This window comes from Dipodomys merriami, unplaced genomic scaffold (genome assembly GCF_024711535.1).
Source record: "Dipodomys merriami isolate MVZ:Mamm:240054 unplaced genomic scaffold, mDipMer1.0.p SCAF_1, whole genome shotgun sequence".
NCBI lineage: Eukaryota > Metazoa > Chordata > Mammalia > Rodentia > Heteromyidae > Dipodomys > Dipodomys merriami.
The window spans coordinates 92,091,270-92,119,252 of NW_027202270.1; the positions used below are offsets into that span (position 1 = coordinate 92,091,270).

The 27,983-nt window shown below is 47.7% G+C and overlaps 4 protein-coding genes across 9 annotated transcripts; 2 read left to right on the plus strand and 2 right to left on the minus strand.

Annotated features, from left to right (window-relative positions):
- The first annotated feature begins 1,684 nt into the window (after positions 1-1,684).
- Positions 1,685-4,616, plus strand: Psme1 (proteasome activator subunit 1). Its single transcript, XM_070025710.1, has 11 exons — positions 1,685-1,930; positions 2,594-2,626; positions 2,728-2,790; positions 2,909-3,019; positions 3,105-3,150; positions 3,278-3,375; positions 3,610-3,678; positions 3,769-3,836; positions 3,985-4,039; positions 4,119-4,205; positions 4,392-4,616. Exons 1-11 carry the CDS (start codon positions 1,892-1,894, stop codon positions 4,470-4,472), a joined length of 750 nt encoding a protein of 249 aa, XP_069881811.1. The 5' UTR covers positions 1,685-1,891; the 3' UTR covers positions 4,473-4,616.
- Positions 4,604-7,111, minus strand: Emc9 (ER membrane protein complex subunit 9). 4 transcript variants are annotated; one of them, XM_070025712.1, is made up of 5 exons: positions 6,635-7,111; positions 6,443-6,519; positions 5,170-5,239; positions 4,990-5,084; positions 4,604-4,835 (listed from the first exon to the last, which is right to left on the minus strand). In XM_070025712.1, exons 1-5 carry the CDS (start codon positions 6,830-6,832, stop codon positions 4,655-4,657), a joined length of 621 nt encoding a protein of 206 aa, XP_069881813.1. In that variant the 5' UTR covers positions 6,833-7,111; the 3' UTR covers positions 4,604-4,654. The 4 variants fall into 4 exon arrangements, with proteins under 4 accessions (XP_069881813.1, XP_069881824.1, XP_069881820.1 ...); XM_070025723.1 differs by having other exon boundaries at positions 5,170-5,403; positions 6,404-6,519; positions 7,018-7,110; XM_070025719.1 differs by having other exon boundaries at positions 5,170-5,427; positions 6,404-6,519; positions 7,018-7,110.
- Positions 7,112-7,826: 715 nt separating this feature from the next.
- On the minus strand, positions 7,827-12,226 carry Psme2 (proteasome activator subunit 2). Of its 3 annotated transcripts, none has more exons than XM_070025731.1 (12): positions 12,143-12,226; positions 11,912-11,972; positions 11,575-11,607; positions 11,089-11,151; positions 10,493-10,579; positions 10,369-10,399; positions 10,185-10,282; positions 9,318-9,386; positions 9,111-9,178; positions 8,895-8,949; positions 8,033-8,119; positions 7,827-7,949 (listed from the first exon to the last, which is right to left on the minus strand). In XM_070025731.1, the coding sequence occupies exons 2-12, from the start codon at positions 11,957-11,959 to the stop codon at positions 7,869-7,871; spliced, it is 720 nt and encodes a 239-aa protein (XP_069881832.1). In that variant the 5' UTR covers positions 11,960-11,972; positions 12,143-12,226; the 3' UTR covers positions 7,827-7,868. The 3 variants fall into 3 exon arrangements, with proteins under 3 accessions (XP_069881832.1, XP_069881829.1, XP_069881833.1); XM_070025728.1 differs by having other exon boundaries at positions 12,094-12,183; XM_070025732.1 differs by lacking the exons at positions 11,089-11,151; positions 12,143-12,226 and having other exon boundaries at positions 11,912-12,035.
- A 632-nt stretch (positions 12,227-12,858) lies between these two features.
- Rnf31 (ring finger protein 31) lies at positions 12,859-27,852 on the plus strand. The gene is made up of 21 exons (XM_070025740.1): positions 12,859-13,213; positions 13,292-13,438; positions 13,581-13,736; positions 13,933-13,992; positions 14,089-14,164; positions 15,868-16,045; positions 17,323-17,710; positions 17,872-18,159; positions 18,410-18,658; positions 18,766-18,951; positions 19,055-19,261; positions 22,855-23,028; positions 23,125-23,223; positions 23,314-23,403; positions 25,376-25,490; positions 25,600-25,718; positions 25,968-26,081; positions 26,233-26,290; positions 27,069-27,165; positions 27,451-27,619; positions 27,730-27,852. Exons 1-21 carry the CDS (start codon positions 13,025-13,027, stop codon positions 27,781-27,783), a joined length of 3,213 nt encoding a protein of 1,070 aa, XP_069881841.1. The 5' UTR covers positions 12,859-13,024; the 3' UTR covers positions 27,784-27,852.
- The last annotated feature ends 131 nt before the right edge of the window (positions 27,853-27,983 follow it).

Genomic DNA, 27,983 nt, shown 5'->3' on the forward strand with positions numbered 1-27,983 from the left:
ATTTAATAGTATTAGCATTGTAAGTTGTGAAAATTAAGGTCAGAAGTTAAAGTCACTGGTTCATAGCTAGCAATTAGGGGAGCCAGAATTACAAATCAGACAATATGGGTACATTGTCTATGTTCTAAACAAACAAACAAACAAAAAAAAAAGAAATTAGCAACTACAGCCCTCCTGTGGGCAGTTTTTGTATGGCCTGCAAGCTAAGAATAATATTTATATTTTTATATGTTAAAAAAGCAAAGATGAGCCAGGTGCCAGTGGCTCAAACCTGTAATCCTAGCTACTCAGGAGGCTGACATCTAAGGATCACAGTTGGAAGCCAGCCAGGTCAGGAAAGTCCTTGAGACTCTTATCTCCAATAAACTACTACAAAACTGAAAGTGGCACTGTGGCTCAAGCAGTAGAACGCTCACCTTGAGCTGAAGAGCTGAGGGACAGCGCCCAAGCCCAGAGTTCAAGCCCAATGACCACCACCAACAACAACAAAAATCAAAGATGAATAATTCCTGACACTTGAATATTATATGAAATTCAAATTCTAGTATCTATAAATTAAGGTTTTCTGAAACCCAGCCACACTAATTCAATTACCTAGGCTACTTTCTTGTTACAGTAGAAAAACTAAGTAGATACTACAGACTGCAAGGCCCACAAAGCCTATATCATCTAACCCCTTACGGAAAGTTTGCTCAGCCTTGGTTTAAACCACTACATTTTCCTATATCAGTACCATTAAATTGTCTAATATCAGAGAGAAAGATGTCAGTACTACAATAGACTGATCTGTAACAAAGGGGAGAAGATACTTTATGAAGGATGCTGGAGAAAGCTCTCTCTGAGGAACTGACATCTGAGCTGAGAACTGAATGTCCACACACTGGGAGAGGGTGTTTCAGGCAAAGGATTTCTCAAGGGCAAAGTACCTGAGATAGGAACAAGCAACTGTTTGAGAAACAAACAGAAAATATTTGCAAGTGCAATGCATGAGAGGAAAGCAATAGTGGCTACAGCGGCTCCCGCCTGTAATTCTCCTAATCAGGAGGCTGAGATCTGAGGATCTCCCTTCAAAGCCAGCCATGGTAGGAAAGTCTGTGAGACTTTCCACGAAATCAAAAAAAAAAAAAAAGGAAGGAAGGAAGGAAAAGAAAAGAAAGAAAGAAAAAGGAAAAGACCTAAGTGGAGCTTTGGCTCAAGTGATAGAGCTCTAGCTTGAGCAAAAGAAGATCAGGAACAGCACTCAAGCCCTGACTTCAAGGCCCAGGACCTGCACCAAAAAAATGTAATAAATAAAAGACAAGTAAACCATGAAGGAAAGCTCTAGAGAGGTGTGAACCTGTTGCTCTGGGAGAGTGGGTTATAGAAAAATGGAGTCTGCAGCCCATGGTCCAGGGGAGAGCTAACTGAGGCTTGGATAGTGTCAGAGTCTGGGTGTCATTTGGTGGGCCAGAGGATACCCAGGGTGCAATGGGGCACCCTAGCAAGACTAGGCAACAGAAGCCAGATAGAAGTGGCTCTCATAAGACTGATTATAGTCCCTGGGCGGATCAGGGGGAAAAAGAGAGCCATAGGGGAGGCGGTGAGAGGGGAGGCAGGGGCGGGGCAGAGGCTGCCAGGCCCGAGATGGGCCGCGTTGGGATGGCTGGAAACCAGGCTTTGGGAGGCTGGCGGCAGAGCCGGGCCGGGAGAAGCCGGGCGGAAACGCGGCCGTCGGGCTGCAGGGGGAGCCCCCGCCCCGCCCGGCTCGGGTCTCGGGCTGTCCCCGCCTCCGCGGGTCCCTCCGCTCCCGCTCCGCAAGGAGGCCGCGCGCGTGGCCAGCTCCGCTTTCACTTTTCCTTCCCTGCCGGTCCCTACCCCTCTCCTCGTGCGGCTCTGGCCCCCCGCCCCGGCCATGGCCATGCTCAGGGTCCAGCCCGAAGCCCAAGCCAAGGTAAGCGCTGAGGGTTCAAGAAGGGGTCCTTTCGGGGGGCGTGGCTCCGAGGGGCTGAGGGACCCCTCCCCAGCTGCCCCCCCCAGCCCCGGATCTGAATCGGGTGGGGGGGGGGATCCTGTCAACCGGGCCCGGAGCACCTGAGCCGGCTGGGATGGGAGGCAGCTGTGATCGGCGGGGCGAGGTGAAGCAGAGAGCTAGCGTGGAGGGGAAGTCCGATGGCTCGGGCCACACACAGACAGGCCCTGCCTGCACACCACCTGTGTCTCCCTTTTAGGAAGGGCCACCAGTCTCACTGCACAGGATACTCAGTCTCTTCCTTCTGGCACAGGACAGTACTAACACCCCTCTATACAGGCCGGGTGGCCCGGAATGTCCTAACATGAAGTACAATCCACGGTCAAGTACCATTCACAGTTCTCACCTCCATCTGCATAGAGCCCGCTCCCTGCTCCCATACACAGATTCAGATTCCCAGAGATCTACCTCACTCCCCCCACCCCCAGTCCACTCAGTACCTATATCTCACCTTCTTTCAGTATGGCTTCAAAGGGATTCATTTTACCCCTCCCCAGGCCAGCCCCTACACTACCCTTAGGGAACTGGCCCCCCAAGAAACTGATCTTAAAGCCAGGCTTCTAAAGGGTTGCCTGTGTTCCACAGGTAGATGTGTTTCGGGAAGACCTGTGTGCTAAGGTAAGATCTGCCCTTTCCACAGCCTCACCCCTACCCTACCCTACCTACCACCCCCACTGCTCAGGCTTGTGTCTGATTCTGACCCCATCTTCCTCACTCAGACAGAGAACCTGCTTGGGAGCTATTTCCCTCAGAAGATTGCTGAGTTGGATGCGTTTTTAAAGGTAACGGGGACAGGCAGCTAGGGAGTAGGGCCCAAGGGGAAGTCTGGGTGTGAGGAGTCTGAGTGTGAGGAGATAAGAGGAACACCTGGTCTCTAGCTGGTCTCCTACCTTACATCAGGAGCCGGCACTCAATGAAGCCAACCTGAGCAATCTGAAGGCTCCATTGGACATCCCAATACCAGATCCAGCTAAGGAGAAAGAGAAGGAAGAGCGGAAGAAACAACAGGAGGCAAGCCAAGAGATCTGGGAGGAAGGGCCCAACCAGGGGAAAACAAACCTTAGTCCTGTTTCCATGAGCTCCTCTCTCCTTGCAGAAGGAAGACAAAGATGAAAAAAAGAAAGGGGAAGATGACGACAAAGGTGCCTAATACTTACGTGCTGGGAAAAGACTTGGGTCCCAAGATGCAGGGGATACTGCCTAAGGATCCACTCTCTTCTGACTCATCCTCAAACATGTAACTAACTGACCCATTGCCTAACTCTCTAGGTCCTCCCTGTGGCCCAGTGAACTGCAATGAAAAGATTGTGGTCCTCCTGCAGCGCCTAAAACCTGAGATCAAAGATGTCACTGAGCAGCTCAACCTGGTGAGCCTTCCACTTCCATCTCCAGGCTTCTACCCTTTGCCTTCTTGGACCCTGCCAGTTAGAGCATGACATTTGCTAAATCTTGGGAGAAGGCCCAGCAAGAAAGTCTAGCAATCCAGCCCCTAGGGCTCAAAATGAACCTGGCATCTCTCTATCAGTGTGAGTAGTGAAGAAAGGGAAGATAAGAGCCTGGCAACTGGGTAAGAGTTGATGTGGTTCCCCCTACTCCTCCAGGTCACTACCTGGTTGCAGCTACAGATTCCTAGGATTGAAGATGGAAATAATTTTGGAGTGGCTGTCCAGGTAAGAACACTGTCCCCTTCTGACTTTCCTGCCTTCCTGTGTAGCTCATGCTTTCTTTTCAACGTCTCTCACTACCATTTCTTCCTTCAGGAAAAGGTGTTTGAGCTGATGACCAGCCTTCATACCAAACTGGAAGGTTTCCATACTCAAATCTCTAAGTGAGTAACTGGCCAACTGAACCCACAACAAATTACCTTTATTCTGGGACGGAGGACATCTCTATTCCCAAGCACATTCTTCTGCCTTTGTTTTGGACAGAGGCCTGCACTTTTTCCACTCTATATAAACCACCTGTACTTCCCACAGGTATTTCTCTGAACGTGGTGATGCAGTGACAAAAGCAGCCAAGCAGCCCCATGTGGTACGTGAGGCTCAGGTTAGGGTACATGGGGGAAGGACACATTTCAAGTCAGGTCAGGTCTGACCCTGAATTTCTGCAGGGTGATTATCGGCAGCTGGTGCATGAGCTGGATGAGGCAGAGTACCAGGACATTCGGCTGATGGTCATGGAGATCCGAAATGTTTATGTGAGGAGGGGAGGGGAGGGGAGGGGAGGGGACGATCGGGTTGGCAGAGGCGTCTTTCTCAGGCTACCCACTTCCTGACTCCTCATGCTGGGGGGTGGAGAAAGACAAAACTCAGCCTCTCCACAAGGCATGAAACCACCAGAGGCCTGTGTCTGACCCCCTCCCTACTCTACCCTGCCCTTATAGGCTGTGTTGTATGACATCATCCTGAAGAACTTCGAGAAACTCAAGAAGCCCCGGGGAGAAACAAAGGGGATGATCTACTAAGAGCCTCTTCTCTCATTTTGTGACAGCTTGTCCCTGCTTTTTTTGAATCAAGGACTCCAGACCTTTCCCCTAACTTCTTCCTGTTGAGGTTTCTCCCTCAGTTTGTCTCCCAGACACAATAAATATAGTCATTGTTGCCCACCAGCCCATCTCTTTATTGGTTCAACCTTCCTAGTCCTGGCTCAGGCATTTCCATTGGTGGGACCAACCCACTGGGTGATCTGGGTGTTGAGTTTCTGGTTCGTCCAATCCTGCCGGATGTCATCAAGGTGACAGTCAAAGTCCACAAGGTGCTGGTGTGCCCGGCCCTCCAGTAGTGCTCCCACCATCTGCCGTGACTCTTCCCAGTCCCTCCACATCACTCTGAAAGAGAACAGTCCACAGAGGTCAAACAGCAGGCAGTAGAGCCATATATAGACTTAAAAGAAGTTGGGTCTAAAGTAAGAAGCTTGGATCATGACCAGAGAAAGCCCAGAAGCCTTGGGCTTCTAAGAAGTGGAGGGAGTAAAACACTCACAAGTTCTTGTCCTTGGGGACCCAGCGGAGACCATGGCTCTCCAGGACTATGACTGGAGGCACACAAGGCTGAGGCACTAGTTTCTTATTATCCAACTGGGGAGACAAAAGGCAATGGAGTTTCAAGAAACCCCTCTTCCCTACTTTTGTCCACCTCTCCACCCCCACACACAAGTCTCACCATAATAAGTACTGCATCAGGGAAGAACTCTGCAATTCGCCCAGCGATTTTCAAGGCCAGAGACCCAGGGCTGCGTAGAAGGAAGATCAGAGGAATGAGGAGCAGACCCTGTCCATCTGAGGTGGGCCTCCCAGGTGTCATAGATGTGGGTGCAGTTGTAGCCTTTCCCTGTAGCTGGCCTGAGAGGATAGGGCCTGCTTGATGCTTGGTGAACGATTGCTTGATGCTTGAGTACTGTGGGAAACAGGTGCTCAGACACTGCTGGTGAGAGTGGAAATCAAAGGAGGTCTTTTTGGAGAGTAATTTGGCATAGCCAGCCAGGACAAAACTAAATACTATATAGCTAATCAAGAAATTCCAATATAAATTTATCAAGGGTGTGGCGTAGGTGGTAGAGCTCTTTCTTAGCAAGTGCAAGATCTTAGGTTTAATCCCCAATACCACAAAAAAAAAAAAAAAGAAAGAATAAGCAAATAATTTACTGTAACAGCAAAGTCTCCATAATTAACAAATAAATGGAAATACCCCTGTTGTGGGTTCCAGTACTGGTGTTTGAACTCAGGGCTTGGGTGCTGTCCCTTAGCTTTTTCACTCAAGGCTGGCACTCTACAACCTGAGCCACACCTCCACTTCCGGCTTTTTTTTTTTAGTGGAAAATTAGAAATAAGAGTCTCATGGACTTTCCTTTCCAGGCGGCTTTGAACCATACACTATTCTCAGATCTCAACCTCCTGAGGAACTAGAATTACAGATGTGAGCCACCATTACCCAACTTTGGAAATACCCTCAATGTTTACTGTAAAGCATTAAATATAGTTACATGCATACTATATAGCCATTTGGGTAAGGTAGATCTTGCTGTGGAAATGGAAAGATGTAAAAAAAATCTATTAAGTGAAGAAGGAAAGCAAATTACAAAACTAACTTGATTATGTTAGAGACACATTTTGATTCTAACTTTTTTTAAGGTGCTGGGTTCAGCTTTTTCTACTTTTTTCAGCACTTAACCTAGAGGGGCACTCAGTTAACGCAAGATCAGACTGTTCTAGTTGAAATACTTGTCCTTCCCACCCCCCACAACAGCTACTATAGGGCAGGACTCTGTCCTATTCATCTTTTTAACGCCTCACTCCAGTACCAAGCATAGTGCCTGGTGTGCAGACCCTGCTCCTAAGCATTTGAAGAAAAGATGGACAGGATAATCTTGATTTATTTGCACTCCAACCAAACCTACCTTAATCATGTGGCTTCTGCCTCTGGCTACCCGACTCACCTCTGATCATCCAGGGCTGCATTGGCATGGTAGTACCCAGCTACCACCAGACCGGCCTGTGCGCCCCACACATCCACCTGTCATGGAAAAGGGGCCATCAGTAACTAAATCTTGCCACTGATTCTGTGGGCGTGCACTGCTGTGAAGGGTTTCGGGGGCTGGCGATGGGGGTTGTGCGTCCAGCGGCAGCACCTGGTTGAGGGCGACCTCCAGCATGACGGACAAGGCCAGTTGGCTGTGGAAGAGGGGCACACAATCGGTGAGACATAGGCATTCCCCAGACCGCGGCGCAGGCGCCAGCAACAGCCCATTGACCGCAGCGTGTGGGTACCGAGCAGCATGCAGGCACATCTTTCCGTAGGCCCGGGCCGAGATCTCCACCTCCCCCATGGCGGGCAGGGCCTGCCAGGGACGCAGCAGGCCCGATTAGTGCCGGTTCTCCGCCTCGCAAAAGCGAGCTTGGCCTTTCCCAGTGACTCCTCAATTAGATTCAACCGTGACGCCAACACTGCTGGAAGGCAAGACAGACCTCCGGCTACCAGCGACCTCGGTCAGGAGGCCGTCCCCTTACCCACCCAAGGTGGGCGAGAAGGAGGTCCTTAACCTCCCGCGACACAGAGCCCCGCCTCGGCCCAATTCCAGCAGCCGGGGCGCAGATCCACGCCTGCTCCTTACAGTCTCCGGGAGTCCCGCCCACAGAGCGCTCTACAGTAGGTCCAGAGTTCTTCCTTTATCCAATCAGCGGGTGCACTCAGCCTTGCCCCGCCTTTGTCTCTAGCGAACCGGAAAGAACGTAAATTGTAGGGAAAAGAAAATTGCCGGGATGTTTATTGGCTAGGCTATCTGACTTCTGCTTTGAGCTGCTGCAAGCTATCTTTGCAGTACCTGGGCTACCTCTCCGCCACCCTCCCCATCCCTCGCCCCGCCACTAGCCCGCCTCCTCCCTCCCCTCCCGCGAGCTCCAGGCTGATCAGCTTAAGGAAATGTCGGTCCCTTGTCCTCAGTAGTAGACCTTTGAACCGAGAACAAAGCAGACGGCTTTGCTCATATTATGGGTCCTATTTTGGAATGAGTGACCAGATCTGTCACAATGAGCCATGTTACCTTCTCATGCAGGCTATCTGGCCCTTATTTAATAGAAACATGATCCTTGTGTGAGCACTGTCCCTGAACTTTTATGCTCAAGACTAGTGATCTATCTTTTGGCCCACAGCAAACTTCCAGCTTTTTTTGGTGGTTAATTGGAGACAAGTTTCATGGATCTTACAGTCCAGACTGGCTTTGAATTGCAATCCTCACATCTCAGCCTCCTGTGTAGCTAGGATTACAGACATGAACCACAGGTGCCTTGTGATCTTTGAATGACTGACACACACAGAAGCAATCCACAAAAAGCACATCATTTATTTTTCTTCTAGTCTTGAACTCAGTACATAGATGGCTTCTCTTCACCCTTTGGATTGACAATTTTCTCCAGGTTGCTACTGATTATATGATAAAGCTCAGCCTAGAAAGCCAGAAGAACAAGAGTTAGGTTCTTAGCCTTCTGGTCCTCCATCCACCTCCCTTATGGGCTTCCTCCACACTCACATAGAAGGCCCTCAAGTTCAGCACCATGCTCCTGAGCTCCCTATAGGCTGCTTCATCCCGTTCATGCACCAAAGCTCGATAATCCATCTGGGATGTAGGAGGCAAAGCTGAGTCAGCCCCACAGGAGTTGGAACACTGTTTTCCCATATACGTAATGGAATTTGAGTTGGGTGCCTGTGGGTTCACACCTGTAATGCTAGCTACTCAGGAGGTTGAGATCTGAGGATTATGGACCAAAGCCAGCCCAGACAGGAAAGTCTGTAATACTCTTATCTTTAATTTATTGCCAAAAAGCCAGAAGTGGAGCTGTGGTTCATGTGGTGGAGCAATAGCTTTGAGCAAACAAGTTCAGGGGCAGTTTCTAAGCCCTGAGTTCAAGCCTAGGACCACCCTCTCCTGAAAAAAGAAATTAAAAAAAAAAAAAAGCAGAATAGAAAGTTAAAGATGGGCCTATCTCACCACCAACAAATGGGATCACACAGGATCAAGCAAAGAGAAAAGGGTCAAGATTGTTGAAGCCCAAATCAAGGGTTTTCTTATTTTGTGCCAGTATTGGAGATTGAACCCAGTGCCTGTCTTTGAATTTTTTTTACTTAAGCTTTGTACTCTTCAACTTGAGCCACAGCTCCAGTGTCTCCTAGAACAGCTTCAAACCTTGATCCTCAGATTTTATCCACCTAAGTAGCTAGGATTACAGGCATGAGCCACCAGTGCCTGGCTTCCAAATCAGTTTTTCTAAGTTTTTGGCTTTAATATTCTCCATGTTGGGAAAGTAATAAATAAGAAAAAGAAGATGGCTTCCCCTCAGCTCAAGCCCACCCCAGCCAGCCTCAGCTAAAGGGCAGATGGATTGTGCACTTACTACATGGGTCTCCTTAGAGGCCTTAGCAACCGCATCCCCACGTTCTGAGAAGTACCTGCCAAAGCAAGGGTAATAGCACAGAAATGTGTTTTGAAGGACAGGTACTCCAACATGTCTTTCCCCAAATCTCCCATCATCCTGATGGGACTGTGCAGCTTTGGGAGTCCAACAGAAACGTCCCTGCAGCCCCCATTAAGGTCCTCCTGCTGCCCTCACTTGGAAATGGTTGTCTGAAAGGCTTCCACTTTGGTCTTGACAGCATTCACTCTTTCCAGTACCTTCTCCTACAGACATGGGAGGAAAAGAAAACAGCTCATCTCCCTTCTTCATTAGCTATTTCACTTTTCATACTAGATCATGCTCATCTTCTGTCTCTTACTCACAAATTTCTCCATACTGTGTCCTTAGTTACCTGTTTCTTACCTGTATTGCCACCCCAAAATCATTTCCATCCTCAATCTTTGGGATCAGATGCTGGATCCATGTTATCACCTATATAGATTAAGAGGAGGAATCATTCAACAAATGCACTGGTTTCTTCCTATTATGCCATATCCTAATAATAGCTACACTTGAATATTCATTATATGCCATGTACTATGATGAATTATTATTATCATGGAAACCTTCCAAAGTATATATTCTTACTCTGCTCATTTAACAGATTCAACAATTGAGTCACAGACTTACTTAAGGATCTCATTTTTAGGTAAGTCACAATCAGGATTTGAACGTGGTTTCCTTCTTGGGTCCAATCTTTTAAACCAATTCACTATATCTTATCACTCCACTGTGCACTTAGTACAGCAGAAGATTCTGAGGTTATACAGGTGGATATATCCTAGTTTCTGATTTCAGCTGTACCATTGTGATACCAGAAATCTAGCAGACTGGTGAGAACAGTAAGTATCTAAACACAAGGCACAGAAATAAGTTTTCTTAGGTTTCTGAATGAAACAATTGCATCTCTTTTTTTTTTTTTTTGTCGGTCATGGGGCTTGAACTCTGGGCCTGGGCGCTGTCCCTCAGCTCTTCAGCTCAAGGCGAGCGCTCTACCACTTGAGCTACAGCGCCACTTCCGGTTTTCTGGTGGTTTATTGGAGATAGGAGTCTCACGGTCTCTCTTGCCCGGGGTTGGCTTTGAACCGCGATCCTCAGATCTCAACCTCCTGAGTAGCTAGTATTACAGGCGTGAGCCACCAGCACCCGGCTACAATTGCATCTCTAAAAGAGACCATTGCCTGGCATTGCTTGTCTTCTCTTCCCACTTTCCCCAGCTGACAGGCTTACCAGAATGCATTTCTCTTTGAGAGTCCACACTTCTGGCTTAACCACAGCAAGCAGGGCCAACACCTTCTCATTTCCAGGGAGAAAACCACACTTAGGGACTGTGAGAGAGAAAGGATTTCAGGCCTTTCTCATCCAGTAGTCAGTGTGTCATTTCTTCTACCCTAATCACACATTCTCGCATTACCTTCTCTCTTTTCCTGTTTATCTGTCTCCATCTAAAGCCAAAAAAGGAAAGTAGCTTTAGAAGTTGAAGGAGTAACATCTCCAATTGAGTTTATAGTCCAAGTTCTGTACTCTGTGTGCCTCACCTCATCATCTTTGGGTGGAGGATCTGGGATAGGGATGTCCAGTGAGGCTCGGAGGGAAGTGAGATCGGCCACATTGAAAGAGTCCTCCTGCACAGAGTTCACTGTCAGGAACTGTCTACCCTCTTCCCCTCACCCAAAATTACATTTATATTCCCCTCTAACTCTCCTCTCCCCTCACCTCCCCCCCATTCCATCTGCTCTCTGTCTCCAACCTAGGCTCAGGCTTCACACTATCCCAACATTCCCAGTCTGTTATTCACAGCTGTTTTCTGCATGCTGAGCCCAGTTCTCAGTTTAAAACAGTGGATCAAAGCCAGGCTCTAAAGGCTTACTCTTGTAATCCTTGCTACTCAGGAGGCTGAGATCTGAGGATTGCAGTTCAAAACCAGTTGGGCAGGAAAGTCCTTATCTCTAATTATCAAAAAGCCAGAAGTGCATTTGTAGCTCAAGTGGTAGAGCACTAGCCTTAAGCAAAAAAGTTCAGGGGTAGGGCCCTAGGCCCAGAGTTCAAGCCCCAGGACTAGCAAACACACAGACACAAAAGGGTAGGTGGAGGAGAAAGAGACCAAGGGATAGAGCAGAAGGGACCCACTCACTTGTAAAAGCTGATTCAGGTAAATGATTTTCTGTGGCAAGAATCTGTGGAGAAATTCTTCAGCCTGTAGGTTACATTGCACAAACAGTCATAGAAAACACCAAATGAGATGTAAGAAATGAACCTGGACAGGCCCTTGAGAATCATTGAGTCCAATACTCTGAACTTAGGAAACTGAAACCCTGGAAACAAAGGGACTTGCCCAAGCTAGTGAGAGGCAGAACCAAAGGTTAAAACCTTGGCATTTGTGATTTGGGATGCATGCCTGTCCTTTCCGATCAAAAGAAAGTACAGAAGAGGCAAGAGTCCTAGAGGGGTTAGACTGAAAGTAGAGATCAGAAATCAGGGGCCCACCTTGGGTGAAGGCTTGGTAAAGGAAGTAAAGAGCAAGTATAGGGTGGGCCTGCGGGGTTCTTTGAGAGCTTGTGATCCTCAAAGTATTACACCAAGATTCGGTGTCAAATTGCTTGAATTCAGAGAGACTTACCTCCTGGAAAAGATTGTGTCTGAAGACATCCACCTGCACAGAATACCCGGATGCTGGTTAAGGGTTCCGGTTGTAAAGAGGAAAATCCTGTCCCCAAACCCCAACAGGGTGCCCAACTGTGGCTCAGATCTTTCCCACAAGCCAGTTTTCCCTGGAAGCCTTTGTTCAGTGCAGACTGACTAAAGGGCAGGAATTTGGGGATCCCGGGGCAGAAAGTGAAAGCACTAAAGAGAGATTGGGGGAATTCTCTGGCACTGCCTTGGTGCCTTTCAGCACCCAGCTTGGCTTCCATTTGGAGGGTTCCCCGACCCCTTCCAGCCCTCCGGTTCCTTGGTACCTGTTTACGGGCTTCCCCGCTTAAGCGGACCCCACACGGTTTAGCCATGCTGCTCCAGTTGCTAGAACACAGGTCCCCCAGCTAGCTACCGGCTTTCGATTTCAGTCCCCGGGCCCAGGCCCGCCCCTCTCAGCCCCACCCCCTCCCGCCTCCCATTTTCCCCCTCCTCTTGGCAAGCCTACAAGAACTACAATCCAATCTGTAGTTCTTCAGCTAGTCCCAGGCCGTTACCACCAGGAAGAGCGGTTCTGGCTGGGTCCCAAGCGCAGAGGCTGTCCGAGCGAAGGGATAGGGCACAGCGCGAGGACTGGAACAGAGGTTGTTCCTCGGGGGGAGGCGGGGCTTGTCGTGAGGACTGTCCAGGGGAAGTTCGGGGTTGGGCTGAGTGTAGAATAGAAAAAGGGTGTGCAATGGTGGGTGTCCCTAAGAACGACTATGAGAAGGGTACAATGAAGTGTCCGAGCGAATGGAATGAGTAGTAAGAGGTAGGACCTCGGGTGGACAAGGGCTAGCAGAATGTGGGAGCTGCCTGGGACAGACAGACAGAAGAGGGGACGGGACTCGTTTGAACTGGGCTAACGGCGTCCGGAGTCGCATGCCGGATAAGGCAGGATTTTCCCAGTGGAGAGCGGAGCATACATAGCCTAGTGAACCGAATTAAGAGAAGATGATTTTAAGTAAAAGAGACTAAGAACACGCGGAGGACTACCCGGAAGGAGCCGAACAATCCAGAGGGAGGCATGGACGAGCTCTAGAATTAAGAGGGAAAAAGCTGGGAGGTGCCAAGGGAGGAGCCAGCAGCTGTTATCTCCGCATTGGTGGAGACCCGGCCGTTCTCCTTAGCCACGCCCTCGGTCCCTCAGATCACCGCCTCCTTATCCTTAAACCCCACCCCTTCCTCTGAAACTGTATTGTAGTCCCGCCCTCCTGCCTGATACTTCCTTTTCCCGGCTAACCCTTGCGGGTAGCCGGGGCCGCAGTGGTAGTAGGCTGAGGGACCCGCGCGGCAACTGCGGCGCCGCAAAGCGGGACGTTTTTCGGGTTTCCGGGCCACGCGCAGCCTGCTCCGGGTCCTGGCGGAACGGCGAGGCCGAGGCTGACTCCAGTCTCGAGATGCCGGGGGAGGAGGAGCGAGCCGTCCTGGCGGCCCGAGAGGAGCTGGCGAGCGCCTTGAGGCGGGATTCTGGGCAGTCATTTTCCCTGGAGCAGCTCCAGCCACTACTGGCCACCTCTCTGCCACCGGCTGCCCGCTACCTGCAGCTGGACGCCGCACGGCTGGTCCGCTGCAACGCGCTCGGGGAGGTGAGGCCTGGGAAGCGGGACGTAGATCTTCCCGAAGCCCGGGCTGGGCTCACAAATTGCCTTCTGACTGCCCTCCAGCCAAGAAACTACCTCAACACTCTGTCCACGGCACTGAACATCCTGGAGAAATATGGCCGCAACCTCCTTAGCCCTCAGCGGCCCCGATACTGGCGCGGGGTAAAGTTCAATAATCCGGTCTTTCGCACCACAGTGGATGCTGTGCAGGTGAAGTCCTTGGTTCTTATGGGGGAAGGACACTAGATCAAGGCTGAAAGTTGTTCCCAAATCTGTACTGAATGGGGAGGGTTTCAGCCTTATTGCCCATGGAGCCTGCTTGGGTTGGTGACTGGTTGTGAATGTGTGGCAGGGGGGCCGGGATGTGTTGCGACTGTATGGCTATACTGAGGAGAGGCCAGATGGATTGAGCTTCCCTGAAGAGCAGGAGGAACCAGATGAGCACCAAGTTGCTACGGTCACATTGGAAGTACTGCTGCTTCGGACTGAGCTCAGCTTACTGTTGGAGGTGAGATGCCCCTTTAGCCCCTTGAAGCTTTTAGGTACCAAGTTGAAGAGCCCAGCCTCATGCAAGCTGTTGGGAGGACCCCATGCTGCTGAACTATGGATCTAGTCCTCTCAGCAGTTTGGGAGCCCCTCATACTGTTCACGGCTTAGAGAAGGAGCCTTTCCCTAAATGAGAACTCTTATGATCTTATTTGCAGAATACTCATCCAAGACAGAATGCACTGGAACAGCTGCTAAATGACAAAGTTGGAGATGATGTAAGGGGGACAGGCAGGAAGAATAATGGTAAAGGGGTCAGGAATCACGGGTCTCTGTCCCCCAACCCTTGCCCATTGTTTGTTCTTTCTTCCTAGTTGCTGCAGCTTTCAGAGTTTGACCCACCATTGAGAGAGATTGCTCCTGGCCCCCTCACCACACCCTCAGCCACAGGTATCACTGGTCCTTTATGGAAGAGAGCAATAGACTTATTGATGGATATTTGGGACCTTTCTTTATGTTCTTACATTTCTTGCTTTTCTTTTTTCTTTTCAGTATTGAACTTAGGGCCTTGTGCTTGAGTTACACTCCTAACCTATCTTTCTTTTGGTTTGGTGTTGTTGTTGGAATTTATTTTCTTTTTCGCCAACACCAGGATTTGAACTCAAGGCCTCCTGTTTGCTCAGCTTGCTTGCCTACTGCCTGGCACTCTACCACTTGAGCCATACTTCCAGATTTGCTTTTTGTTGGTTATTTGGAGATAGTCTCATTGACTTTTCTGCCTGGGGGTGACTTCAAATTTTAATTTTCTGGATTTTAGCCTCCTGAGTATCTAGGATCATAGTTATGTCATTGGTTACTGCCTCTTTGCATTTTTTGCAAGGGTGGGTGGGTCTGAACTCTAGACCTGGGCACTGCCCTGAGCTCTTCAGCTCAAGGCTAGCACTCTACCACTTGAGCCACAGTGCCACTTCCGGCCTTTTCTGTTTATGTGGTACTGAGGAATCGAACCCAGGACCTCATGCATGCGAGGCAAGCACTGTACCACAGAGCCACCTTCCCAGCCCTAGTTTTGTTGTTTGGTATTGAAGTAGAAAAGTCACTGGTGACTGGCTCTTTGCTTTTTTTTTGCCAGTCCTGGGGCTTGAACTCAGGGCCTGGGCATTGTCCCTAAGCTTCTTTGCTCAAGACTAGCACTCTTAAGCCACAGTGCCACTTCTGGCTTATTCTGTTTATGTGGTACTGAGGAATCAAACCCAGGGCTTCATGCATGCTAAGCAAGCACTCTACCACTTGGCCACGTTTCCAGCTCCTGCATTTTCTTTTATTTTTGGGGGGTGCCAGTCCTGGCTCAAACTCATTACCTGGGTGCTATCTCTGATTTTTTTTTCTCAAGGCTCTACCACTTGAACCATAGCTCCAAAAAGCTCTGGCTTTTTGGTAGTTAATTGGAGGTAAGAGTCACAGACTTACCTGTCACAAAAAAGCTGAAAGTGGAGTTTCAGCTCAAATGGTATAGCACTAGCCTTGAGCAAAAAAGCTTAGGAATAGGCCCTGAGTTAAAGCCCCAGGACCAGCATGCACGCGCACACACACAAAAGGGACAGACATGTGATACTTGTGTAATACAATGTCTTCCACTTCCATCCATTTTTCTTTTTCTTTCTTTCTTTTTTTGTCGGTTGTGGGGCTTGAACTCTGGGGTTGGGCACTGTCCCTCCGCTCTTCAGCTCAAGGTGAGCACTCTACCGCTTGAGGCACAGCACCACTTCCGATTTTCTAGTGGTTTATTGGAGATAAGAGTCTCATGGACTGGCTTTGAACCGCATTCCTCAGATCTCAGCCTCCTGAGTAACTAGGATTACAGGCATGACACACCAGCACCCGGCCTCCATCCATTTTTCTTAAGTGATAGGATTCTCTTTTGTGTGGATGAATAATACTCTATTGTAAATGTGCCATATATGTGTTTGTGTGTGTGTATATATGTGTATATATATATGTTTATGTTTATATGGCAGAGGAATAGTATATAACCTGTTCATCTGTCGACAGATACCTACCTAGGCTAATTGCATGTATTGGGTATTGTGTAAACAGTAAACATGGGTATTCAGGTTAAAATTTAAACCTTATATTTTGTTCATGTTTTCCAGGTTGTAGTCCTGGTCCTTGCTTTCTGTGTGGTTCAGCTCCAGCCACTCTGCACTGCCCAGCCTGTAAACAGGCCTCATGCCCAGCTTGTGACCTCTTGTTCCATGGACACCCATCCCGTGCTCATCACCTTCGACAGACCCTGCCTAGAACCCCGCAGGCTGCCCACTTGAGCCCCAGGTAAGATGCTTTTTTGGTTGGAATAAAATTAAGAGGCTATAGAAAATCACATAGATATTTATTATGTGCCAAGGTCTATATTATAAAGATTTTTTAGTAGAAGTCAAGCAACCAGTCATACCACAAGAAAATTACAAACAAACCAAGCATCAATCCTATAAGACTGGTTATAATGGAACCTGAGCTGGTGGCTCATGCTTGTAATCCTAGCTACTGAATAGGAGGCTGAGGTCTGAGGATTAAGGTTAAAGCCAGTCTGAACAGGGTGCTGGTGACTCACGCCTCTAGTCCTAGCTGCTCTCGAGGCTGAGATCAGAGGATCATGGTTCAGAGCCAGCGGAGGCAAGAAAATCCATGAGATTTTATTTATTTATTTAATTTTTTGTCAGTCGTGGGGCTTGAACTCTGGGCCTAGGTACTGTCCCTCCGCATTTCAGCTCAAGGCGAGCACTCTACCATTTGAGCCATGGTGCCACTTCCAGTTTTTTGAGTGGTTTAGTGGAGATAAAAATCTTGTGGACTTTCCTACCCAGGTTGGCTTTGAACCTCGATCCTCAGATCTCAGCCTCCTGAGTAGCTAGGATTACAGGCGTGAGCCACCGATGCCTGCAAATCCATGAGACTCTTATGTCCAGTTAACACCAGAAAACCCAAAGTGGCACTGTGGCTCTAAGTGGTAGAGTGCTAGCTTTGAGCAAAAGAGCTCAGGGACAGCGCCCAGGCTGTAAATTCAAGCTCCACAACACACACACACACACACACACACACACACACACACGCATGCACGCACGCACGCACGCACGCACCCTGATCATTATCTCTAATTAACCAGTAAAATACTAACTTGAAGTGTGGCTCAAGTGGTAGAGTGCTAACCTTGAGCATAAAAGCTGAGCAAAAATTCAAAACCCTATACCAGCACACACATGTACACACATGAACATACACACACACAAAGACTGGTTATATTATTCCTTATAAAGGAATGCAAATAGGTAGTATGTAGATATAATCTTATCTCAAGGATAAGATCCTTTGACAGTATTTTAAATACCTAGCACAATTAAGGCCCTATGTTGTGGATACATACCTAGCAATAAGCTACAAACTATCATGTACATGTTGAACAGACTGTAGGTATAGGAATATTCCAAATAGAGAGAACAAGATGCACAATGGTCAGAGCCACATTCCCTAGGGAATGGGACCTGACTGGGGATGAGGGACTCAGGCATTAGCTACCACCTCAGCAGTCCATGTCTACTTTTCTATTACAGTTTACCTGCATCATCCCACCCACGACCTCATTCAACCTCCTTGCTGGCTCTGGGAGGCAGCTCTCTTTCTTCCCCTGATCGTGGAAGCACCCATCTGCTGTGGCACTGTGCTGCCTGTACCATGCTAAATGAGCCTTGGGCAGTCCTCTGTGTGGCCTGTAAAAGGCCTAGAGGCTGTAAGGTATTGGGGATAGGGACTGAAGGTCTCCAAGGAAGTGGAGACCTAGAACCTGAGCTTGCACGGGGTCAGTGGGCCTGCCAGAGCTGTACCTTTGAGAATGAGGCAGCAGCTGTGCTATGTGCCATATGTGAGAGACCACGGCTTGCCCAGCCTCCTAGCTTGGTGATGGATTCCCAGGATGCTGGCATTTGTCTGCAGCCCCTTAAGGTAACCTTTTCCTATCCTCAGCAATTTATTTGCCTTTAACTTCATGCCATTCTCTACTTCCCCATTTTCCTTTTTCCTTCAGTATTCACCCTTAGTTCTCTGTAATTCCATTATGAACCTCAGCTATCCAATCAATGGGATAATTCTCTCTACCTTCCCAGCAGGGGGATACTTTGCCTTCTGCCCAGACCCAAGTCTGGTACTGTATTCACTGTACCTTCTGCAACTTGGGTCCTGGCTGGGTGTGTGCTATGTGTAACCGGACCAGCAGCCCTACCCCAGTACAGCATGCTCCTGTGCCCTGTGCTAGCTCTTTGGAAAAGGGACTTCCAAAGCCTGGGCCTCCACAACGACTTGGTGCCTCCATGACCAGTACCAGTGCAAATGCTGAGAAACAGCGCCAAGACAAGATGCGAGAGGAAGGTCTCCAGCTAGTGCTCATGATCCGGGTAAGAATCTGGCCTACACTGAGGTGGGACTGAGCTGGGGAAAAAAAAGTGCCATAGCTTGTTAATAGGCATTCTTAGATAAAACCTGTCATTTTGTATTGAATACTTCAGGAAAGGCAGTTACCATGGTATGCACTGGTCACATGATCAGTATGTCTTCAACAGCCACTGCTGATATGTTGGATCACGCCGAGGGTTTGGTTTGGGATGGTGCTTTTCCTGATAGACCCTCTGGATGTCTGTTCCTTAGGAAGGAGAAATTGCAGGTGCCTGTCCAGAGGAGATCTTCTCAGCCTTACAGTACTCAGGCACTGAGGTGCCCCTGCAGTGGTTGCGCTCAGAGCTGCCTTACGTGTTGGAGATGGTAGCTGAACTGGCTGGACAGCAGGACCCAGGTCTGGGGGCCTTTTCTTGTCAGGAAGCCCGGAAAGCCTGGCTGGATCGTCATGGGAACCTTGATGAAGCTGTGGAGGAGTGTGTGAGGGCCAGGAGGAGGAAGGTACTAGTTCTGCTGGAGGTGGGACACAGTTGAGGTTTCAGAGTCTTTCATACTCTGTCTTGCTTGTTTTTACCTCCTCTTACGCCCACTCCGCTCCCAATGTACAGGTGCAAGAGCTCCAGTCCCTGGGCTTTGGGCCTGAGGAAGGGTCCCTTCAGGCTTTATTCCAGCATGGGGGTGATGTGGCACGGGCTCTGACTGAACTACAGCGCCAACGTCTAGAGCCCTTTCACCAGCGCCTTTGGGATACTGGTCCTGAACCCACCTATTCCTGGGATGGGCCAGACAAGCAGGTACTGAGAAAAGGCAAGATGCTCAAGAGCCCAGAAGAAGACTGATGGGGGGAGAATCACTGATCTGACAGTTATTTCTCTCTGCACCTGAATGAAATTGCAGAGCCTGGTCAGACGGCTTTTGGCAGTTTATGCACTTCCCAGCTGGGGCCGGGCAGAGCTGGCTCTGTCACTGCTGCAGGAGACACCCAGGAACTATGAACTGTTGGATGTGATAGAAGCTGTGAGGCATAGCCAGGACCGGGCCTTCCTTCGTCGCCTGCTTGCCCAGGAATGTGCTGTGTGTGGTTGGGCCCTGCCCAGAAACAAAGTAAGTTCCTCCCTACTATACTTTGTTTTAGAACTCTCAGTTGCCATTAGACCTCCTGCCTCACTCTTGTCTAGTCCTGTCTTCTGCTCTGCAGTTGCTCATATACCCCTGCAGGTTTCTGAGTAGGGAAAGCAGGAACATGTTGCCCTAATTATGGAAAATTGAAAAAACAAAAAACATGTTAGTCAGTTTTCTGTTATATAGTAAATACCTGAAGCAGTCAACTCACGAAGAGAAAGGTTTACTTTGGCTCACAGTTTCAGATATTTCAGCCATGATTTTTTTTGGCTCAGTTTCTTTTTTTTTGTGCTAGTACTGGGACTTGGACTCAGGGCCTGGGCATTATCCCTTAGCATTTTCCCTCAAGGCTAGCTCTACCACTTGAGCCACAGTTCTACTTCCAGCTTTTTATTGGTTAAGGGAGATAAGAGTCTTGAGGATTTTCTTGCCCTAGCTGGCCTCCAACTACAATTCTAAGCCTCCTGGGGAGCTAGGATTAGATGTATAAGCCACCAATGCCTGGCTAGCTCCATTTCTTTAGGCTTGTGATGGCATAAGCAGGATAATGTGGCAAAACAAAACCACTTTCCTTATGGCCAGGAAGTCAAAGACTAGGGTCCTCAGCTCCCTTTGATGGCATGCTCCTTCACACTAGACATCTCCCTCTAAAGGCTCTACTTACCTCTCAGTAGTGCCATCCCCAAGAACAGGCTTTACTATGTAGATCTCTGTGGGACTTCAAACTACAGCAAATGTACAATAGTAGAAAAGATTGTATAATGAATTTCCTTACTCCTCACTCAATTCCATTGTATAATGAATTTCCTTACACCTTACTCCATTCCAGCAGACATTCCAGTCACCAAATTTCAGCAGTATCATTGTATTGCCAATCTTTTTCTTTTGTGCTGGTACCTCAAAGCTTGGGCATGGTCTCTTGAGTTTTTGTGCTCAAGCCTAGTGGTCTACCACTTGAGCTACAGCTCCATGTCTGGTGTTTTGTTTGTTAATTAGAAGTGTCAGGGTTGGGAAGGTGGATAAGTGGTAGAGTGCCTGGCTTTTGCATGCATGAGGCCCTCGGTTCGATTCCTCAGCACCAAGTAAGCAGAAAAAGCCGGAACTGGGGCTGAGGCTCAAGTGGTAGAGCACTAGTCTACAGTGAAGAGCTGACAGACAGCTCCCAGGCCCAGAGTTCAGGCCCCACGATCAACCAAAAAAAAAAAAAAATACAAGTAAGTGTCTCATAGACTTTTCTGTCTGGGCTGGCCTCAAACTGCAATCCTCAGATTTTAGCCACCTAAGTAGCTAGGATTACAGGTGTGAGCCATCAGCAACCAGCTGTCTGGCCAATTTTGATTTCATCTATACTCATGATTATTTTGAAGTAAATCTCAGGTGTTTATAAATAATAAGTCTCATTCTTTATAAATATTTTGATGTATATCTGAAAATATAAAACACTTATTTGAATACACCATTGACATACCAAAAATTTAACAATAATTTAGCATCATCAAATATTCACTTGATAAGAATAGCCCTTCAGCTGACACCGATGGCTCATGCCTGTAATCCTAGCTACTGAGGAGGCTGAGATCTGACATTCACAGTTCAAAACCAGCTTAGGCAAGAAACCATGAGTGTTATCTCCAATTAATCACAGAAAAAGCTAGAAGTGACACTGTGACTTAAGTGATAGAATGCTATCCTTGAGCAAAAGGAACACAGGGAAGAGCTCAAGCCCCTGGACTGACAAAGAAGAAAAAAAAAAAGAACCACCCTTCTTTATCTTCTGAGCCCTCACTTTATCTAGGTCAAAGTGACAGCTTGTTGTTCTATACAGTCCAGTTTAGATAGCCTGGATTTGTGTTTTGTTTTTATCTTTTGTTTTAAAATAATTGCAGATACACAGGAAATTGTGAAAATAGAACATTTTACCCATCTTCCCTTAATGGTGATATACAATTTTAATGCAAATCAAGTCTAAAAGAAACATTTGACAGTGTTAGCTATAGTACAGATCTTATTTGTTTACTTATATAGTTTATGTATATAGTTTTATGTATATAGTTTTATGTATATAGTATATGTATATAGTTTATGTATATGTTTATGTATATAGTTTTTTCACATTTTATCCCATATGTAGATTCATATAACCATAACCATAATCAGGATAAAATTACAGCCAACATAGTGGGTTCACCTAGCACTCAGGAGGTTAAGGAAGGAGAATTGGGAGTTCAGGCAACCTAGACCACATACTGAATCCGAGGCCAGCCTGGCAATATAGCAAGGCCTTGTTTTTAAAGAAGATATATACAGTCCCATGTCACACACACACAAAAAAACCACTTCATGCTGACCCTATGTTCTAACTCTACCCCCTATGCTCGTCACCTAATAACCACTATTCTGTTCTCTACAGGGTTATCATTTCAAGATGTGTGTGTGTGTGTGTGTGTGTGTGTGTGTGTGTGTGCGTGCGTGCGTGTGCGCACGCACTGACACTTATACTAGGACAAACTCAGAGTCTTGCACTCTCATTTGGGTTTTTTGCTCAAGGCTGGTGCTTTACCACTTGAGCCATACCTCACTGCCAGCTTTTAGTGGTTAATTGGTAATAAGAGTCTCACAGGGGCTGGGAATGTGGCTTAGTGGTAGAGTACATGTTTAGTATGCATGAAGCCCTGTGTTCAGTTCCTCCGTACCACATAAACAGAAACTCAAGAATAGTACCCAGCCCCTGAGTTCAAGCCCCACGACTGGCAAAAAAAAAAAAAAAATCATCGATTTGTCTACCCAGACTAACTTCAAACTGTGATCTTCATATCTCAGCCTCCCAAATAGCTAGAATTACAGGCTTGACTACCAGCTCCAAGTTTCTTTATTTTTTTTTGGCCAGTCCTGGGGCTTGAACTCAGGGCCTGGATGCTATCCCTGAGCTCTTTTTTTTTTTTTTTTTTTTTTTGGTCCGGTCGTGGGGCCTGAACTCAGCCTGGGTGCTGTTCCTCAGCTCTTCAGCTCAAGGCTAGCGCTCTACCACTTGAGCCACAGCACCACTTCTGGCTTTTTTTCTTTTTGCTTATGTGGTGCTGAGGAATCGAACCCAGGGCCTCATGCATGCAAGGCAAACGCTCTACCACTGAGCCACCTTCCCAGCCCTCCCTGAGCTCCTTTTGCTCAAGGCTAGCACTCTACCACTTGGGCCACAGTGTCACTTCTGGTTTTTTCTGTTTATGTGGTACTGAGGAATCAAACCCAGGGCTTCATGCATGCAAGGCAAGAATTCTAACACTAAGCCACATTTCCAGCCCTCCCAGTTTCAAGATATTATTTACATATTCGTTTTTAATTGAATGTGAATGCCTTTAGAGACATTCTTGTCTTTAGATCTTGCTATTGCTTGTTTTCCTCTACTAACTACCTTCAGATATTTGGGTTGCCAGCACTTGTGGATACCTGAGATTGTTACCTATGGCTAGTTAATTAAACTGGTTTCTCAGTGGACATTTGGTTAGTAGTAATCCTTTTGCAGGTTGATTGTGGTGGCTTCTGACCTTCCTTTTCTCATCTCTCTCTCTCCCCTCTAGATGCAGGCCTTGATTTCCTGTGAGTGTACCATCTGTCCTGAGTGCTTCCGCCAACATTTCACCATTGCCTTGAAGGAAAAGCACATCACAGACATGGCATGCCCTGCCTGTGGCCGCCCAGACCTCACTGATGATACTCAGTTACTCAGCTACTTCTCTACTCTTGACATCCAGGTATTACAGTCCCTATGGTTCTGCTCTCCCAGGCTTTGAACTCACCATCTCTACATTCTCAACTCACCACTCACCATCTCTACCTTCTGTTCCTAGCTACGAGACAGTCTAGAGTCAGATGCCTATGCATTGTTTCATAAGAAGCTGACTGAGGCTGTGCTAATGCGAGACCCCAAGTTCTTGTGGTGTGCCCAGGTAAATGGCATGACCAGAAGAGCTGTTATGGAGGGGTAGGGGATGTCTCCAGGTCAGGGTTTGAATAGCTTTATGTTCTTACACTCACAGTGCTCCTTTGGCTTCATATATGAGCGTGAACAGCTGGAGGCCACATGTCCCCAGTGTCAGCAGACCTTCTGTGTGCGCTGCAAGCGCCAGGTGAGTCACACTCCAAGTCTGAAAAATATTTGTTAAGCCATTCTGAGGTACCGTTTTAGACTCAGGGTATACTGGAAGGCAAAACAGTCACAGGGTTTGAGTTTAAAGAGCATATTATTTAGGGAGCCAGGCACAAGGAAAAAGGGAAGAATGGAGGGAGAAGGAAAAGGGAGAGAAAGAAGAAAGTAAAGTAAGGGAAAGTAGCCAGGTACTGGTGGCTCATTCCTGTAATTCAGGCTACATAGGAGGCTGAGATTTGAGAATCACAGTTCAAAGCCGGCCCAGGCAGGAAAGTCTGTGAGATTCTTTTTTTTTTTTTTTTTTGGTCGGTCGTGGGGCCTGAACTCTGGGCCTGGGCGTTGTCCCTCAGCTCTTCAGCTCAAGGCGAGCGCTCTACCACTTGAGCTACAGCGCCACTTCCGGTTTTCTGGTGGTTTATTGGAGATAGGAGTCTCACGGTCTCTCCTGCCCTGGCTGGCTTTGAACCGCGATCCTCAGATCTCAGCCTCCTGAGTAGCTAGGATTACAGGCGTGAGCCACCAGCGCCCAGCTGTGAGATTCTTCATTCTACTAAAACTACCAAAAGAGCTGGAAGTAGAGCTGTGGCTCAAGTTGTAGAATGTTAGCCTTGCGCAAAAAAGCTCAGGAACAGCACCTAGGTCCTGAGTTTAAGCCACAGGACTGGCAAAGAGACACAGAAAGAGCAGGGGCGGGGGGGGGGGGGATGCTTAAATATAGATATAAATTTGATCAAGAAAATAAGTAATAATCAGATACTGATAACAGCATGGACCTACTAAGGATAGCTAGATTCTAGACATCTTCTCTAAAATGACTTAATCTTTTTTGGAGGGTGAGGGTGGGAGTAGTACAGAGAATTGAACTCAGGGCCTCTTAAGCCATAACCCTTAATCCTTTTTCTTTCAGTTTATTTTTCAGAGAGGGTTTCTTGATTTTACCTTGACAAACCTTAGACTGCAGCCCTACCTCCTTCTCCTGAATAGTTAGGATTATAAACATAAGTAACCATACATGGCCTAAAATGGCTTAAACTCTGGCCTGAAAGTTAAGAAGAAGCCACCCATGTAGAGAATATTTGCAACAGATAGAACAACTCATAGAAAGAACAAAGGCAGAAAAGTTGCATGGCTGGAGCCTTGGGTCAAGAGTGAGTCTGTCAAGAGCTAGCTGTCAGATGATAGACCTCAAGGCCAAGGAAGGCAGTTTGCCTTTCATTGTGAGAATGTTTGCTACCAAAACACTGGCATGTGTGTCATGAAACAATAAAGTGAACACCTGAGTCCCTATCTTCAGACCTCAAAACCAGCACATTACCAAGCTCTCTGACTTCTTTGAAAGGATTTCTAGTCTTTTGGCTACAGTGTAGAAAATAGGGTCTAGGGAAGCAGAAGTAGAAACAGATTAGTAAGTCAAGCAAGTAACTGGAAGCAAGATCTGACATTGGCATGGTAGTAATAAGGATTAAGAAAATGGATACAGATTGGGTGGTGAAAATGAAACGTGAATAATATGAAATGGTATGAGGAAATGAAAATCCAAGGTGAAGCTGGGCACTGGTGGCTCATGCCTATAAATCCTAGCTACTCAGAAGGCTAATATCTGAGGATCATGTATGGTTCAAACGGAGCTGAACAAAAAAAATCCACAAGACTTCATCTGTGATTAACCAACACAATGTTGTGCCGGAGGCATGGCTCAGGTAGTAAAGTACCAGCTGTAAACAAGCAAGCCAAGTAAGCTTATAGGTCCTGAGTTCTAGTCCTAGTATTGACACATACAGAGAGAGAGAGAGAGGAACCAAAATAGCCCCTCAGTTTTAGAATGTGAGCAAATGGTGATAGACAGTGACATAAACTAAGCTGGGGACCACTGAATGTGAGTAGAAGAATGAGTAAGAAGGGCCAGGGCATGGGTCAGAGCTTGCATGAATAGCCTGCTTTCCTTTTGGCAGTGGGAAGAACAGCACCGGGGACGGAGCTGTGAGGATTTCCAGAACTGGAAACGTACCAATGACCCAGAATACCAGGCCCAAGGCCTAGCAATGTATCTTCAAGAAAATGGTATTGGTAAGGCTATCCTACTTGGTTTATCTGCTCAGTAGTCTTCTCTGTCAAGACCACCAATGGCCTTAATGTTACAGTGGCTGCTGTAGCCTAGATCTCTTATCCCTTGCAGACTGCCCCAAGTGCAAGTTCTCATATGCACTGGCCCGAGGAGGCTGCATGCACTTTCACTGTACCCAGTGTCGCCACCAGTTCTGCAGTGGCTGCTACAATACTTTCTATGCCAAGAATGTGAGTACAGGAATGGGGAAGGAAGATAATGGTGGGAAGCTGCCACTGGGTTTGAGACAAAGAGGCCATTTAGGAGTGCCCAGGGGAAGAAGAGAGGAGGTTAGTAAGGATATAAAGTACCATTTTTTGGTCCCTTTCCCTATTTTTTGGCTTCATACTCTCTAGCTCTCTCCCTACATACAAGGGGTTTCTGAGAGTTCAGGACCCCAAGTTTCCAACTTCCTATCTTTCATTCTGGGTTTCCACCAGAAATGTCCAGACCCTAAGTGCAAGGTGAAAAAATCCCTGCATGGCCACCACCCTCGAGACTGCCTCTTTTACTTACGAGATTGGACTGCTGTCCGGCTCCAGAAGCTGTTGCAGGTGAGCAGTGACCAGCCCCACTGGCCTTTCAGGTTGCCCAGGAGAGGGAGGCAGGATCTTGGGTGGGAAAGAATGGAAAAGGCTTTATGATAGGAAATACAACAGTGGCTGGATCAAGGGGAACATAATACCTATCTCTACCCTTCCTCAGGACAATAACGTCATGTTTAATACAGAGCCTCCAGCTGGGGCCCGGGCAGTCCCTGGAGGTGAGTGTCTGACCAGCCTCAGATAATGGTGTTTTGGGATCCCACTGTAGGGTGGGTAAAGGGAAGGCCTGGGTCTGGAGTTGTGCCCTTTGGCAAGTTAATAACCTCCTCGGGTCTTGTTTAGTCCTCTATAAAATAGAGGTAAAAATATCTACCTTGCTAATACCTACCTTGCAGCTCAGCTATTTACCTAAGATACCATTAAAAGTGATTGCTCTTAATGCTAGGCTACTTCTCACATTCTCCAATGATTATGATTCATTCATTAATTCTTTGGGTATTTAATGAGAACTGCTAGTTGCAGGGCACTGTTAAAGGTTCCCTGAGAGCAACAGACAGGTGTGATGTAGGGTTCTAAGCTACTCTGCTTGTCAACACCTTGGAGATACAACTGTTAGAGAATAACTGGGACTGTGGCTAAAGTGGAAGAATGCTTACCTAACTGCTTAATACCTGAGCTCAATCCCTAGTACTATAAAAGCTTCAGTTACCATGCAGGAGCTAAAAACCAAGAGTACTTTATCAAAGTGTGGTTATAAGTCAGAAGCCAGCCTGGATAAAAAATAAGGCAGCAAGCTTCCTTATCAAGAGTTGGTCTTCTGCTGAAAACATCTCTTAAGTATCTGCATATACTCAGTGCATATACCCAGTGCATATATACTGCATATACCCAGGTGGGAGGCTGCCTCCCATGCCGCATGGATATTCCAGTTCTTCGGGGATTTTATGTCAATTGCCTCCTCCAAATGAAGAGTCCCTTCCTTTCCCTTACTCTTAGGTGGCTGCCGAGTGATGGAGCAAAAAGAGGTTCCCAATGGGCTTAGGGATGAAGCTTGTGGCAAAGAAACTCCGCCTGGCTATGCCGGCCTTTGTCAGTAAGTGCCAGCCAGGGCTTACAGAGCATGATGTTGGGAATGGGGGATAGGAGTGGTGAGGGCATGCCCAGGCAGTAAGGTGGGGTCGCTGGGAGTAGTAGGATCTTGCACAGAGTGGGAGGGAGGGGTTTCTCTGGGCAAGGGCATGAATGGGTAATGGTACATGCTGATTGGCAGTACTTACTAGTATAACAGGTAGGAGTTTGTAGTCCTGTTTGGGTCTAAGAATTGTAGTGGCCCAGACAGGCACTTGGTGTACTCAGTTCTGCTCCCTCATCTCCCCAGGTCACACTACAAAGAATATCTTGTGAGCCTCATCAATGCCCACTCATTAGACCCAGCAACTCTTTATGAGGTGGAGGAGCTAGAGATAGCCACTGAACGCTACCTGCATCTGCACCCCCAGCCTTTGGCTGGAGAGGATCCCCCTGCCTACCAAGCACGCTTGTTACAGGTAATGCTTTACCCAGTCTCACCTCTGACCTCACATCCTTAAGAAGTCACCTGTCCTGGCTGGTTTTTGAACTCTAAGCTTCCAACATTCTTATCTTCTCTCACCTACAGAAGCTGATGGAAGAGGTGCCCTTGGGACGGAGTATTCCCCGAAGGAGGAAGTAGCTGAAGGAAAGGGTCCTGCTCCCTCAGAAATAGCTCCAGCACCAATAAAGAGGCATCTTACTGCCCAGGCTTCTTGGTGGTCATTCTTCCTGGCCCTACCATTTAGGGGCATCAAGGAAATGGGGTGGGGAGGTGGGGGTAGGGGGAGTTGAACAACATTTTGTTGAAAGAGCTCCCTGAAGCCTACTATGGACTTTCTG